Source organism: Lutra lutra, chromosome 1, assembly GCF_902655055.1.
Source record: "Lutra lutra chromosome 1, mLutLut1.2, whole genome shotgun sequence".
Classification (NCBI taxonomy): domain Eukaryota; kingdom Metazoa; phylum Chordata; class Mammalia; order Carnivora; family Mustelidae; genus Lutra; species Lutra lutra.
The window spans coordinates 59,759,563-59,774,555 of record NC_062278.1 but is presented as its reverse complement, the minus strand read 5'-3'; the positions used below and the strand labels follow the sequence as shown (position 1 = coordinate 59,774,555).

The window sequence follows — 14,993 nt, the reverse complement described above, 5'->3', positions numbered from 1 at the left end:
GGGAAACACACCTGGATATTTGGATATAAAGACAGGTAGACAGAGAGCTACATTAATGATGATTCCTGTCAGGGAGTGAGGGGCGAATGTGGGTTTTTCACACTGAATGACACCTGGCAAAAGTACCTTTCGAGTCACGATGTTCCGCTGATACTCAGCTACTTCACGTAGGAGCTGTTGGGTCAGGTTCTCCTTCTCCTCATCCAGACGGCTCTCACGCTCAAGCTGCTGGAATTCCAGGTCTTCAAAGTGTTTGCTCTCCACATCCAACAGGTCCGCATCCTTTGGAGAAAGGGGAATGAAAACAAGACATACCAGAATGGCTGTAGCCATCTTAACATGAAGAAAAAAAATATTAAAAGCAAACAGTCCAAAATATCTTTCTAATTACTAAGCTGACCAGGGCTGGACCATGATAATCCAGTCTTTTGGAGTTAAATCCTGGAGCAGTAACCATGAGAATGGAATTGAAAGGGATTAGGGGTGGGGCAGGGAGAGAAGCACTGGTTGGACCATCGGTTTGACACTGTTCTGTGAAGGTAGGACTTCTTGCTTGAAATCTACTAGGTGGTTTTAAATGGACCCTGAAGTATAAAAAGAATTTGGTAAATAACTAAACATTATCTGTCCACCAAGGTGTGACATGGTCTCTTGAGAAAGCTCCCATTTTCCAAAATTTTCAAATGAAAGGAGATTTTAGTATAGAAATAAAATTCAAGATTCCAAAGTTACTGACTACAAAAAAAAAAAAAAAAACAGACTCAAAATCTGGCACACATAGAGATTAGATCTATATGATATATATATAGACATGCATGCTCCAATAATTTTGTTGAAAGAAGAAGTCATTGAAAACATTTGGTGGTTGGTATTCTTACACTAGGCTTCTGTGAATCCCTGAACATTGTTTACAAAGATTTTTACCGGAAGGGTGGAAGCACAGCATTCATCAGGCACAAAGAAGGTCTCTAATGGTTAAGTACTACTACTCTGGGAATAATCTTGAGGGCATTTAAGAAAGACCAGAAATTATAAAAATCAGATGGTCATCAGATAGGCATTTCCTAACCTATGAAATGTCTGAAGACAGAAGTGAATCCCTATCTGTGTAGAGACTAGCACATGTTGTATAAACAATTCTTTAATCTACATTTAAAAAAAAAAAACACTTAATTTTAGAGACTTTGACAAGACCATAAATAAGGTATAGAAGATTTTTTAAAAATATATTATTTGTAAATAATCTATGGCCAAAAAGAAATAGTAGCTGGGCTGGGCTAGCTGGTTTATAACTCTACATAGGCAAAATTGCCAGGATGTGGCTTTTTTTTTCACTTGAAACATCAGAAAGAGTTGGATAAATAAATATGATAAATTAGATTTCTATCAGTTTTTAAACATACCACCCCCTCTTTTGGTTTTGATGTGAGTGATAAATTAGGCCTTTTAATCAAATGAAATAATATATTTCTGTCTTCTGGAATGAATTTTATTTGGGGGATGATTCACAGAAGGATGATCAACTACCATGTAATTATAAGCGGCACTATAGCAACAAGATTATTATGTCAACAAGTGGATTCTTAAAAGTTAAGAGCAAGAAAAACAATTTGAAAAACATATTCAGCATTTTTGAGCACTCTTTTTTTTTTTTTTTTTTTTTTTTACATTTTTATTGGCTAAACAGAAAGCAGTCTTGGTTTCAGGTTATTGGTGGACATTCAAGTTTATCAGACATTTTATGCTTATAACTTCTAAAGGAATGAATGAATTTGGCCCAAATCTAGTCACTACTGAAGTAATTGAGAGATAACTCGAGCTTTATATCTTGAAACAAAATCCCTGCAGTCTTGAAACAATACATCAGTGGACATATTTATTCACACAGTCATTCATAGTCAAGTTTTATCTAAAAACTTTCTTTTAAGTCTTTCAATTAAGCTTGGTTTGTGGCTAAAGATTATTGAGAGAAATAGTTTCATAAACTTTTTTTTTTAGTTTATAAGTAATCTTTACTCAAAGTGGGTATGAATCTGACCGTATGCCGACTACGGTAGTCCTGTAGTCCGTCGCTCACTCCACATCTGGTTAATAGACACCATGTGTTATCTTAACCATGTGAAGGTCACAGAGCCACTAATTTGTTTGCAGTAAATATTTAAACTGTTGCATGAAAATAATACACACTGGGTAGGAAAGTTGAAAATTAAAGCTAAGCTTAGCACTCAGATTCTGCTGATACCATCATCTGATCAAGTTGTCCAAACAATTAGAATGTGTGTATATAAACTTACACTGTAAAAGAAAAACTGGGGAGGGGAAAAGGCTTTGCAAAGATTTTAGATAAGAATAAGAATTCAGGGCATGGAATTTGGGGGCAGGAGTCATTGAATTTAGCATACAGTAATCTATACAGGAAGCTCAAAGTCAAGGGCAGGACTAGTTGAATGAAAATTTTAACTACGCTTCACTTGCTAAAAGGAACATTACAAATCTCTGCTGGATGGCAATCTCAAAGGCCAGGCACCAAAGGACATAAACGGTTGTGCTCAAGAAAATTCAGTGCAATTCCTTCTTTTTTCCAATAACTGTTTTGAGAATTTCTATGGCAGAAGTTTACATGCAGTCCATCATGCATTTTGTTTTGTTTGTTTTTTTGCTTAGCAGAGGGACAGAAGAGAATAGATGTGGTATAGCAGGAGAGATTCTCAAGACAGCTCAAGGCCAACTTTGAAAACAAATTTAAGTGGGGCTTGGGGTTTGTTCCAATTTCTCCATCTTATGCCTTATAGTCAAACACTTTAACTGCACAGTTTTGGAATTTGGAAAAAGAGAATGGAAATCATTCGTGCAACCTTCTCATTTTATATATGAGCACTGAGACCCACAGAAGTTGAAGGATTTATCCAAGATTAAAGGATAAACTGATTGTAGAATTAATGAGAAAATAGGTCTTCTAATTGTTGATGTCACCGAACATGTATATTTATATAATATGTATATATTACATATATATATATGTACATATATATACATATATATATATATATATATATAATCAAGAAACTGAAATCAACCATTCAGTGAGTAAATTACCAAAAGCACAAGAAAACTGTTCTAGCCAGGTGTCTCCTCCATTTACTAGTGGAACTCATCCTGGCAATAAAAAAAAAAAAAAAAAAAAAAAAAATCATTTAACTCCTGCTTTCTTTTCCATAATGCTTGCATCCCAGAGAACTACAGGACTGGTGAATCCACCTCACTACATGCAACTACTCAGATGAAAGCTGTATTCTGACTCCAAAGCAGGGGATTAGAAGTAAGAAGCCCGTTCATAAAGCTATAATGTTGTGCACAAAAAATCATTCATTCCATAACTTCAGCTTAAGTACTTGGGATAACACACATTTAAGAAGATGATGTTCTTCCTCTTCATTTATTTTTTTCTTTTGTATGACTTGCCACCTAATGAAGTTTGTGGTAATAAAATCACCTTTACTGCATCTAGTTTAAATGCCTTTGGGAAAGCTTCGTAGGGAAGCAGCATTCTGAAGGTTTTCAAATCTGAAGGGAAATGAGCTGTGGTAACACAGGAAGTTCCTAGTATGAACGGACTTCTCATGAAGTAAGTGGACTTTTTAACAATTAAGCAGTGGGTCAGTGGAAAGTTACTCTGGTCATCATCCCTGCAAAATTAGTGGACCTCTTAATACAGATGAACAGAAGCTACCACAAGCCAGTTATCTCTCCCGAGGAAAGGGATTTATGATAAGAATTTTATACTCTGCTCAGGGAGGAAGAAGATAAGGGTCTTTGCCTTGAAATAGTGGAAGAGACTGTCTATATCACTTCCTGTCCTCTTCTGGACATCCTTAGAATGTACATACATTTAGAGTTATCCTACAGAGGCTAGATTAAGCAAACAGACATTATTTATATCAATCCAAGTCTCAGATATTAGTAGAATTTACCAATTTTTATTTGCAGTGGTGTTTATAAAGAGTCCAAGCAATATTTGGATAACTAGAGGCAGAGAAGAACAAAATATGTAACTTGTTGCTGACTCTAGATAAAGTAAAAGGACCACTGTGTAAAATCATTAGTAATGAGGAGAGCTGAAAACCAGTGAACCAACATAAAAAGCCGTTTCCCAATCTCTTTGGTGAACTGGCATAAACACAAATTACAAGCAAAAATAATTTTATAAATACTAATGTTCTCCCAGTTATTTTCACCACACGATTTCTAGAGAATTATGACATTGAGGGACAGGAAATTTTCTCTTCTTACAGCAAGTTCAACTGTATACACTAAAAGGAGTAAAGAGGAAGAAGCATTGTTGGGACTTTTTTGATCCAACATAGTAAGAAAGTTACTGTTTGTTAAAATATTAAAATCATTAAGCTGCAGGTTGTCCTGCCTGCCTTTGGTACTGTTTATTAAGATGCTTTCAGCCTCTGTAATACACCGAAAAGTTTTAAATGTAATTTTTCATAACCTAATGCTACTCTAAGGTAGCATATGTTTTTATGTTAAAGGCCATCTTAAACATTTCCAAGGGTGGGGCTACCTCAGCTGGGGTTTCCACTCGCCGACTCCAAGAAGGTCTTGACAGAATAGCATGAATGAAACTAGCCTTCTTTTCTAGTCACATGGAATCATGAGCTGTTAGTCACTTAGCACAAATTACTATGACATGACTCTTGGAGATCCAAGACTGCTCCCCAGCTTTATTTGGGCTGCTGTTCAGAGCAAACAACCCAATCGTTAAGAGGCTCTGAAATATTATGTGGTCTGGCCAGTGTTTGTGGAACTCTCCACCTCGAAGCCTCATTTCAGCAGATAACCAGCATGGCCATGTTAAGCACAGCCAACTTCAATGACTGGAAAATAACCCGATAAAACCCACCGCAAAGTCCACACTGAGCTAAGCTTCAAAAAATGAGGAAGCTCGCCTGAGAAGATGCAGAGGACAAGGCCCTGCATCTTGGGTCTTGGTGTTTGCTGTGGCGTGCTAAGAAGTTCAATGTCACCAAGAGGCAGAAAGAAAAAGAAACACAGTGAGTGGTGATGGGAAGCAAGTCAGAGACAAGGATCGTTTTTTGGACCCAAGTGGAAAATCAGGCTGAGACAGGTAAAAACAAACAAACAAAAAAACACCGTCCCAAGGGCAAACAGTACTCACGATGCATCAGAGAATGCAGGAGAAGATGCCAGCTGATTTAAATGCTACAATCTCAGTGTCAGTTATATGTCACAAAGAACAACTCTCTTTTGTTACAAAGAATGACTCCAGAACTATTTTTTTGCATTATAAATTAGTGAAGGATTCTAACAAGGAATTGTCTGAATAGCATAAAATAATATATACTATCAGCATGCATATTTCTATTTAAAAAGTATCTAATGACCAGAACTTGTGCAAATTTATGCTATGTTAAGTAGGAAGTCATAGGTAAGTGGAACTTCATTGAAAAAAACACCGAAAAACAAAAAAACAACTGGCGCATTCCTGTTTACTACTGACCCTCTTCAGTTGTTGTTGTAATTGTTCCCTCATGGACTCAGGACAATTGTCCAGCTGGGTCTTCTGCTCGGAGTAAAGCTCCTGAAGCCTCTCTAGTTTTTCCCTTTCAGCATCAAGCTTTACCTTCTCCTGAAGTTCAGAAATCAGAAAATAGAAGAATAGAAATTACCTTCACACCCAAAGCAGGCATTAGTGAACATTTCCCAAGGATAACACCAACACACACACACACACACACACACACACACACACACACACTCACACAAACATACACACACGCCCGCACTATATCCTATGCATGTAGAAACATACCTAGTTAGTGACTAAGATAAGGGGGGTGGAAGTGGAAGTAAAGACAAAGGGGCCCCATTTCTGTATTCTTAAAACATGGTCCACATCACTGGGTACTGACAATGACTGACTGACTTCCTTCCTTCCTTCCTTCCTTCCTGCCACCATGTTTAAAGTGGAAGAAACTGGTCAATGGTCAACAAAGGACAAAAGAAATGCCAACCAAATTTATAAGATAGCCTTACAAAGAGTCTGTTGGCAGAGACCAAGGCAAAGGAAAGCGGCATTTACCTCAAGTATAGTCGTGGTCCAATTTGCTCATGGCATTTGTTAAGCAAGCTTTGCAAATTACTGTAATTTTATTTTCGGACCAGAAGCATGCCAGGTACACTAGTCGACACCCTGGTCACCTGAAATAGGTCTAGCTATCTGGCAAACTTCAAAGCTTAAGCAATTAGAAAATCTGATTCTAAAGCTGAGAGAGCAGGGAAGGAGGCAAGCCTGACAAAGCAGCAAAGGGAGGCATATCACGCAGTTTGGATACACCGACACATGACATTTACTGTGGAGATGAAGACTGCTCTACATTCACGGATATAAAAAACACTTGAAACATGGACTGTGGAAAAAAGGAGAGAACACCCAGGTGTCAGAAAATAGAAGAGAAACATGGAGATAACACTAAATCCTTCCCCAGTCACACAGTCCAGAGGGATGCTGGACATTCTCTGGGGTCCACCAGGCAAATCCTAGAATAGTGATTACATGGCCTTCCATGTCACCTTTTAAATTGAGAAAAAATACTCCAACCCGTTTAGTGCCTGTCTTCCCAACCTGGGTGCCCTTTATGATGTTCTAAAGCCTTGAAGCAAATTTTAGACCTGATTCTCCCCTATGTAAGTCTGTCAGCCTACACAGAAGCTCTTCGTGAGGGATGCCTGGGTGGCTCAGTTGGTTAAGTGTCTGCCTTCAGCTCTGGTCTTTATCTCCAGGTCCTGGGATCAAGTCCCTATCCCCTGAGTCCTTGGGCTGCCTGCTCACTGGGGAGTCTGCTTGCTTTTCCCTCTGCCTCTCCCCTCTGCTCGTGCCTTCTCTCCCTCTCTCTCTCAGATGAATAAATAAAATCTCTAAAATAAATAAATAAATAAATAAAATGTTTCTGAAACTGAAACTTTTGCAGACTATTCAGAAAGTTTCCTCCGTCTTTTCTGGCAAGTGTACACCCTGCGCAACCCCCCAGTGCAGGAGGTGGAGAGGGGCAATGGCTGGGAACATAGAGTGAAGGATCATCACGTGTTCATTCACAGGAAAGCTGAATCTTCAAGGACCAGTCAGATTTAGCCTTTAGTTTCAGAATGAATCATTTTTTTCCCTTTAATACAGCCAGCAATACAGAACACCAGTCGTCCTTTGGATAAAAAAAGGTGTTATTTCTTCTGCGCGTGGATCAAAGATTGCCCTATTTACACAGCAAAAGAATTTTATCCAAAAAGAGTTCTATTTGTAGATACTGTATCACTGGATTTTGCACCAATTCTAGTTCTAAGAAGAAAGTTAAAAAAGAGAAACAAAGAAAGCAAAAAAGCAAGAAAGAAAACTATCCAATCCCCTTAAATACCAAATGTGCAAAACTGTAAAATTTAAAGTTACATTTGACAGAGCACATTGATATGATATTTGATTCTATGGAAAGGCACTGGCCTGAAACACAGGTCTCAAATCTGAAGAAATAGCCAAACTAGGCCTCTGAGCTCCCCATTTTGTATTACTACTAATAAGCACAGATAACGAAGAAAAAGTACCTTATGTTTACATAGCGCCTTCCTTCTGAGGTGCTCAAAATGTTTTGCAATTCCGTATAAGGGGGCAGTGAGAAGACTAATGCAAGAGGGCACCATCAGAACCTTCTGCTTCTCTGGTTTACGGGTAATGCTATGAGCAAGACTTGGGTCTCAGAACAAAAGCTTAGTGGGGCCAAAGTGAGGGCAAAGGAAGTAAAGGTCAAGGATGAAAGGACCAGTAGCAGGTGGGCCTGGCCATCAATCATGGAGGACGAGAGACGTGATATCACGCCCACGCCAGCCAGTTGGCCAACTCAAGCCAGAAGGAAATTAATATTCCTACTTTCTATTTATTGCCCAGAAAGTTTTCAAAGGAAAATTAGCTCAGGCAACCAGTTAATTAGACCTGAAAATATCACCGTCTATGGTGAAGACAAGTATATGGACAAATTAGATAGCATTTCAGGGTTTAGGGATTCTCTCTTTGACATGCAAAATATGAAAACTGGCTGTTATTTCCTTTCCCCAGATTTAAACTGGTACACTTGCCTATTACAATTCTTACGTGCTCAACAATTTCTAAATTCTAAAAAAGAATTCTAAATTCTAAAAAACTCTAAATTTCTAAATTCTAAAAAACAATTTCTAAAGGCCAAGTTGGCAGAGAGCTTAACTTTTTTTTTTTTAGGATTCATGAATCTGTTTTCAAGAAACAAGTATATTTAAGTGAGTTGTAATGAATTTTAAATTAGATAAAATTTAAATTAAATTTTCAATAAATTTATTAAATTTTTTTTTAAAGATTTTATTTATTTATTTGACAGAGAGAGATCACAAGTAGAGAGAGAGGCAGGCAGAGAGAGAGGAGGGAGCAGGCTCCCCACTGAGCAGAGAGCCTGATGCGGGACTCGATCCCAGGACCCTGAGATCATGACCTGAGCCGAAGGCAGCGGCTTAACCCACTGAGCCACCCAGGCGCCCTAAATTTATTAAATTTTAATGAGCAAATTTAATAAATTTGTATTAAGTTGAACAGATTTAAGTTTACTGAAAAAAATCAGATGACAAGGAATTGGAACACTCCAGGAAAACCCAGATGCACAAGGGGGCATTTGTAAAACCAGGCACAGAATGTGACTTCACCAGAGATGTGGCTGTGTCTGTTCGCACTGCTCTTGCACGGATTTGTCATTATGTACACGCAAAAGCCATGTGGGTCACAAATTCATTGCCAGACTCTGCCCTTTCGTTATGTTTAAGACTGATGTTCCTAAAGCGTATGTATGACCAACAGTAATTATTCACAGCAAAGTAAAGCAGAAGTCAGTATATAAAATCAGACTTCTATTCACTTGAGTTGTTTATTCACTCACTCAGGGACTATACGTAGAGAAAAGAGGGAGCCTGGATTGCCTAGGTTGCTCAGTTGGTTAAGTGTCTGCCTTTAGCTCAAGTCATGATCCCAGGGCCCTGGGACTGAGCCCCACATCGAGGTCCCTGCTTAGTGGGAGGCTGCTTCTCCCTCTCCTTCTGCTGCACTTACTCTATCAAATAAATAAAAAATAAAATCTTAAAAAAAAAAAAGAAAGAAAGAAAGAAAGAAAAGAGAGCACCTGATCAGTGTCCTCATGAAGTATGGTCCAGTTAGCTCTGTGGTTCTTAGTCTGGACTGCACATTAGACAAATCTGGGTGAACTTTAAAATATACTATTTTCCAAATCTCCATGCAGTCAGACATTCAGGAGCAAAATAGGGTATGAGCATTTAAAAAAATCCCTTCATGCTCTCTCCTATACAGCCAGGTTGGGAACCCCCGAATGAGTTACCCAGAATGATGTGGAGAGGCAAAGGCAATTAACAACAATTCGATTTTTTAAATGAAGACACGGGACATTAATATACAAGGCACCAAAGAGTGCTCTTCAAATATTTGGCTTAATGCCTTTACTTCACAGTACAAAAGGCCCTTTTACAAGTGACACTCCAACTGCACAAATTTTTACATTCAGATTAGATGCCTCAAGTAAACCAAACAAAAACTGTACCATGAGATTCCAATACCCAATGCACGTTCAGAGAGGAAGGATGCATTTCAAGCTCAGATGCAAAATGACTATCTTCTAGTGAGACAGATGATCAGGAGTGTGGGTGAGTTTACCTTAACTAACTTAAACTTGTACACAAGAATTACCAATAATCTTTAATGAACTTAATGATTTAATGAACTTTAATGAACTTAATGAAAGCTCATCATGGGACCACTTAGCTGGCAATGTGGTTAGAAGACAGTAACAAGTTTCTCTCTTTTGAATTGTATTCTTCTTCTTCTTTTTTTTTTTAAAGATTTTATTTATTTGTCAGAGAGAGAGAGAGAGAGACAGCGCCGGCGAGCACAGGCAGACAGAGCGGCAGGCAGAGGCAGAGGGAGAAGCAGGCTTCCCGCCAAGCTAGGAGCCCGATGTGGGACTCGATTCCAGGACACTGGGACCATGACCTGAGCCGAAAGCAGCTGCTTAACCAACTGAGCCACCCAGGCATCCCTTGAATTGTATTCTTGAAGGAAGGAATTGAAATTTAACTTGTTGGCTCTATTTGAATTTCAATATTACACAGAAAATTCCTGAAACCCAGTGAAGACATAATTTTACCACACCTAAGTAATATTTGGTAAGCAGATGGTTCAAGATTACTCTGAAAAGATGCTTACTTTATTAGCTTGTGAGGCTGCCAGATAAAACAGAGGACACTCCATTAACTTAGAATTTCAGATGAATGACAAATTATCTTTTAATATAAGTATGCCCCAAATAATGCTTAGGGCATAATTACACCAAACTTTATTCTCTGTTTATCTGAAATTCAAATGTACCTGAGCATCCTATATAAATATTTTATTATATATAAATATGAATATATATAGGATGGGATGTATACAGGTTATTTATTTACTTATTTATTTGTTAAATCTGCCAACTCAGTTAGCTTAATAAAGATTTTCTTAAAACTTAAGGTCCATCTTTGTAATTCCCAAACATTTAGCACACAACCCAGCACATGCTAAGTACGTGGGTGTGTTTCGTGAAACACTGGGTCAGGTTTGGAGTTGATGCAGTGATGTGTTTAAATTCATTTAGTACCTAAGCCAGCATTTCTAAACGCAGTTGATCCAAAGTCCTTTCTATATACCTTGAGATTACTCTTCCTTCTAGTTCCTAAACCCTGTGGTTTGGGAGGTAGGCATCCTCATGGGTTCAGAGATAAGGCTATTGTTTTAGGTCCAAAATCACTTATCTGAAATTCTTAAGGCCAGATGTGTTCCAGATTTCAGAACATTCTCAATTTTATAGAAGTAATGCAGTTCATATAGCATATATTAAAAGGCATTTCCAGTAAGGTCAGGACCAGTACCTATAATCAAACACATTTCTATTTCTGCAACTACTTATGAATATTTACACAGGTATGAATATCAGTCAAAGTCAGGTTTCATAACCAACTAAATTTTGGTGCCAATCTTACAAAATGATTCCCCCCTCCCCCCAAAAAAACTTTTCAGATTTTAGAACTGCAGAGAAAAGAATATGGACCTGTGTCAATGGATGCTGGAAAGCTGAGAACTCATTCTCTACATGCCTCTATAGAGGCACATCCTTATACTTCTTTCTACAGATTTTTTTTCCTTTAACTTTGACATTTCAATTACACAATTGATGGATTAATTTAGTGTGGAAAAAACTGGACAATCAGAACACTAGGGATTTCTATAATCAAAAAACCACCAGAAAAAAGAACCCTAATCTGGAATCCTGTTGACTGAGTTCCCAAATCCCAAGATACTCTTCCACTTCCTCCAGCTAACTTTGAAATGTAAGAAAGAGGCACGGGAAGGGCTGGGTCCCTTCTGAACACTGCCTGTGACTTGGCAAATGTTCTGCAGTCCAGAAGCATTAACACTCTGCTAAGGAATTCTGGGCCAGGCTCTCTGTCTTCCCCTGGCTCTGAATGATGGGTGGAGAGGAAGTAATAGGTACCTTGGCAAGATAATAATGTGGGAATAAAATGTAACCATTTTAGACACAATGATACATGCTTCGAGTAGGAGAATTAGTCAAATAACTTAAGATTTCTCTGTGGCAGGAGTTATATGGCGTGGAGTGATTTAAGCTTCAATTCACACCTTTAAGCCTGTTTAGTTACAAACAAGGCCAGGACGGCAACAAAATACCATAATCTGTCCGTGTGTGGACAGATCCTAAAACAAAGAGTGGCTGAGCTTTATGATGAGCGTCAGGGTAACGGAAAGTCTCTGAGACTATATTTTCTGTTGTCTATATTTTAGACTGTTTATATTTTAGATGGTAACGTATAATAAATAAGTCATCTATAACATTCAGGTTCCCCTCTGTATCTGAAAGTGGAGCGCTCCTATGAAACCCTTCCTAAGCTGAAATGGTATAAAGCAAAGAAGCAATTACCAGTAATTTACATGGAAAAAATGTTAAGCTTTCCCAGACCCCCAAAATAACTTCTCTTCGGCTTTTCTGATACCTTAGGACACATCTTGCTCTTCTAACAGATACACCAAGTAAATGCAGATAAAGCACAGATGTCCACAGACACAGTTGGAAGCTGCCCCTGCTGATGCGGAGATGCTGCTGTAGTTCCCAGGCAGGGGGCTAGGTGGCGCCACTCTGGCTGCTGGGGTGTGAGGGCGCACTCCCGGCAGCACAGGCGCTGAAGGCTTTACACACGCTGAACGCTAGGGTCACGTCTCACGGCCATTTTGCATAAAAGCGGAAATCCTCTTCGGATTTCTCTCAGCGAAAACAGGTGCTAACGGAGGTCTTTGGCAAGTGTGAAGCGTTGTAACGTGAACTTTCAAAAAGTGAGTTACACCTGTAATTAATTTATTACCAACTAGCTAAAACAGAATGACAGCCCCCAAATCACTTACGAGAAATAATACCAAGGACCGGCCTCAAGTGCCAATGGAAGGATGTCGATCCTTTCACACCAGTATTTGAAATCTGAGGTGTCAGTAAGCCTTCCTCCTACGGCTCCAGGCCTTGTCTCCAAAACAGTAGGGCCAGGCTTACAGGACGTGCTACCGACATCTGAGGTGGAGCTTGCCCGGCAGGGATATCTTTCCAGGTTTTGGTTTTCTCATTCCAGTTTCCAACAGCAGCAACAGGTGTGTGGAAAAGGAAACGAGATCCCAAAGGGCAGAGGTCACTTCCTCCTTCTGTCTTGCACTCCCGCTGGGCTGGCCGCGTGACGGTGAGCCTCCTGGCATGTGCATTGAAGCACACCATCCCAGATGGCCTGAGCTTGGCAGCGCGGAGCTCTCGCGCAGGTGTCTGGCTCCGTGTTTCTGCTAAGGGCTTGCTGTTAGCAGGAGCTCTAAGGACAGTATTGCCGAAGCATGCTGGGTGGTATGCTAGCCAGTGCTACGAGCCGGTAAACAGTGGAGAGCACTGCCTGTCTCTATTTCACATGCCAGAGTGGGAAATCCATACCTAAGAAGCCCCAAACACATGTAAAGTATGAAACGGGATTTGTATGGGGACTCAAAGAACAACAGGGTGAACATAATCAAGACTGGAAGGGTCTGAAAGGGCTTTTCTGGAGAGCTAACAATGAACCTAAGCCCGGAAAGATAGACCGGACAAGATATGGAATATGGGAAAAGAATTCCAGGCATGGGAAATAGGTCTGCAAGGAAACAGACCTGGCAGGAGGTGGGGGGTGAGGGAGAAGGATGGCTCTTTAACAAATAGAAAGGTCAGCACGCGCATGGTGTGAAGGAGGGGGGAGTGATGAAGGCCCACAAAACAAGTATATAAAATTTATATAAAATACGGTGGAACACAAATCAGAGTGATAGGATCTACTTTATACATTTTTAAAAATCGCTCTGGCTGCTGTGAAGAGAATGAACTAAAGGGAGGCAAGTGGAAATGGAAGGAAAGAAGAGATTCTGATGGTTTAGAAGAGAATGCTGTTAGTGGAGATGCAGAGAAGCTGAAATCATTGAGAACTCTTAATGTGAGGGTGATGGAGAAAGAAGTGTCAGGATTGACTTCCGGGTTACCATTTGGACACAGAGGTGGCTGGAGAGGGTATCTCCTGGCCTGGGAAAACTGGAGGAAGAACAGGATTGGTGGGGAGGTGTGTAGAAGACAAGGGGAAGGAGAAGATCAAGAGTTCATTAGGAGCATTGAGTCGGCAATAGGTGTGAACTGTCTAAGTGTGGACATCAGGTAGGCTACAGGATCTGAATCAGACTTTCGGGAAAGTGTTGTAGGCTAAGACATGCACTCGACTGTCACCAGCGTTTACAGGTCATGGGGCGCCACAGCTATAAGAGAACATGAGAATACAAGAGAAGAGGGTCAGCTTGGAGACAAACACTCTAACAACCAGTTTTATAGAGCCAGAGAAATAAGAAAAGGGAACTCAAGTTGGAAAAACCAGAGAGAATGAGTAAGAGAAAGACAAGGAAAACCAGAAGAGGAGACACCAAGAGGCCAAGGAGCAGGGTGAGGAGGGGCAAGTACAAAGAAAAAGGGTTGTCCTCTCTCTTGAATGCTGCTCAGGACATCTGATCACAAGGGGACTAAAAAACTTGCAGTGGGTTGGGCAGCATGGAGGTCTTTTATCACCTTACCAGGAACAAATCTGATGGAGAAGTGGGGGCCTAAACCAACTGGAGTTGGGTGGTGGTTAATTAGAACTGAGGAAGAGGGCCCACAGTATAGGAAGAACAGTTTGAAAAGCACGGTTCTGATGAAGAGAAATGACATAAGGCAATAGCTGGAAGGTAGTTTGTTTTTTAATAATAATAAAATGTAAAAATAATGTTGGCATGTTGGCAGTCAAAGTTCAGTAAAGAGGGGAAGGCTAAGGAAGTGGGGTACAGAAGAGCTGACCTGGAGACGGTGGGATGGAATGACACCCAGAGCACATCCCAAGCCACTTATCTTTGAGGGGGGGAGAGAACCCTCCTTAGTGGGGAAGGGATGGGACCGATTTGATTTCTCAGGGAAGTAGCTGGTAAGGTCATCTTGGTGGGAGGAAAATGGACCAGAGGTTTCAACAGAGTGAAAGTGTGAAACAGCCATGTCATAAGACAGTACAAATTTATTCGAAAATGCCAAGTGGTATTGAATCTCTGAGTTTGGTGGTCAAAAATACGTGTAACATCATAACCAGAATACAACATCATAACCAAAAATACGTATAACCAGTCTGTTTCTACTACCCTTGTTCTTCTTTGGAATCTCTCACTCAAAGCCAGTTTCTGCCATTTTTCACACCCTATGATGACAGACAATAATCCCACTAAGACCAATGTATACCCTAACAGCTGCATGAGTCGGTCCTTTACTTCAAGC

General features: G+C 39.9%; 1 protein-coding gene across 25 annotated transcripts in view; it reads right to left on the bottom strand.

Annotated features, from left to right (window-relative positions):
* The window catches only part of PHLDB2 (pleckstrin homology like domain family B member 2), a 219,602-nt gene that overhangs the window by 40,670 nt on the left and 163,939 nt on the right, over positions 1-14,993 (bottom strand). For 22 of the 25 annotated variants that reach the window (XM_047724468.1, XM_047724331.1, XM_047724381.1 and 19 more), the window contains 2 exons: positions 5,528-5,656; positions 127-282 (listed from right to left, as the gene is read on the bottom strand). In XM_047724468.1, the coding sequence (XP_047580424.1) occupies positions 127-282; positions 5,528-5,656 (285 nt within the window). The remainder of the gene's footprint in view (positions 1-126; positions 283-5,527; positions 5,657-14,993) is intronic. The other 3 variants (XM_047724355.1, XM_047724402.1, XM_047724421.1) reach the window with 1 other exon arrangement.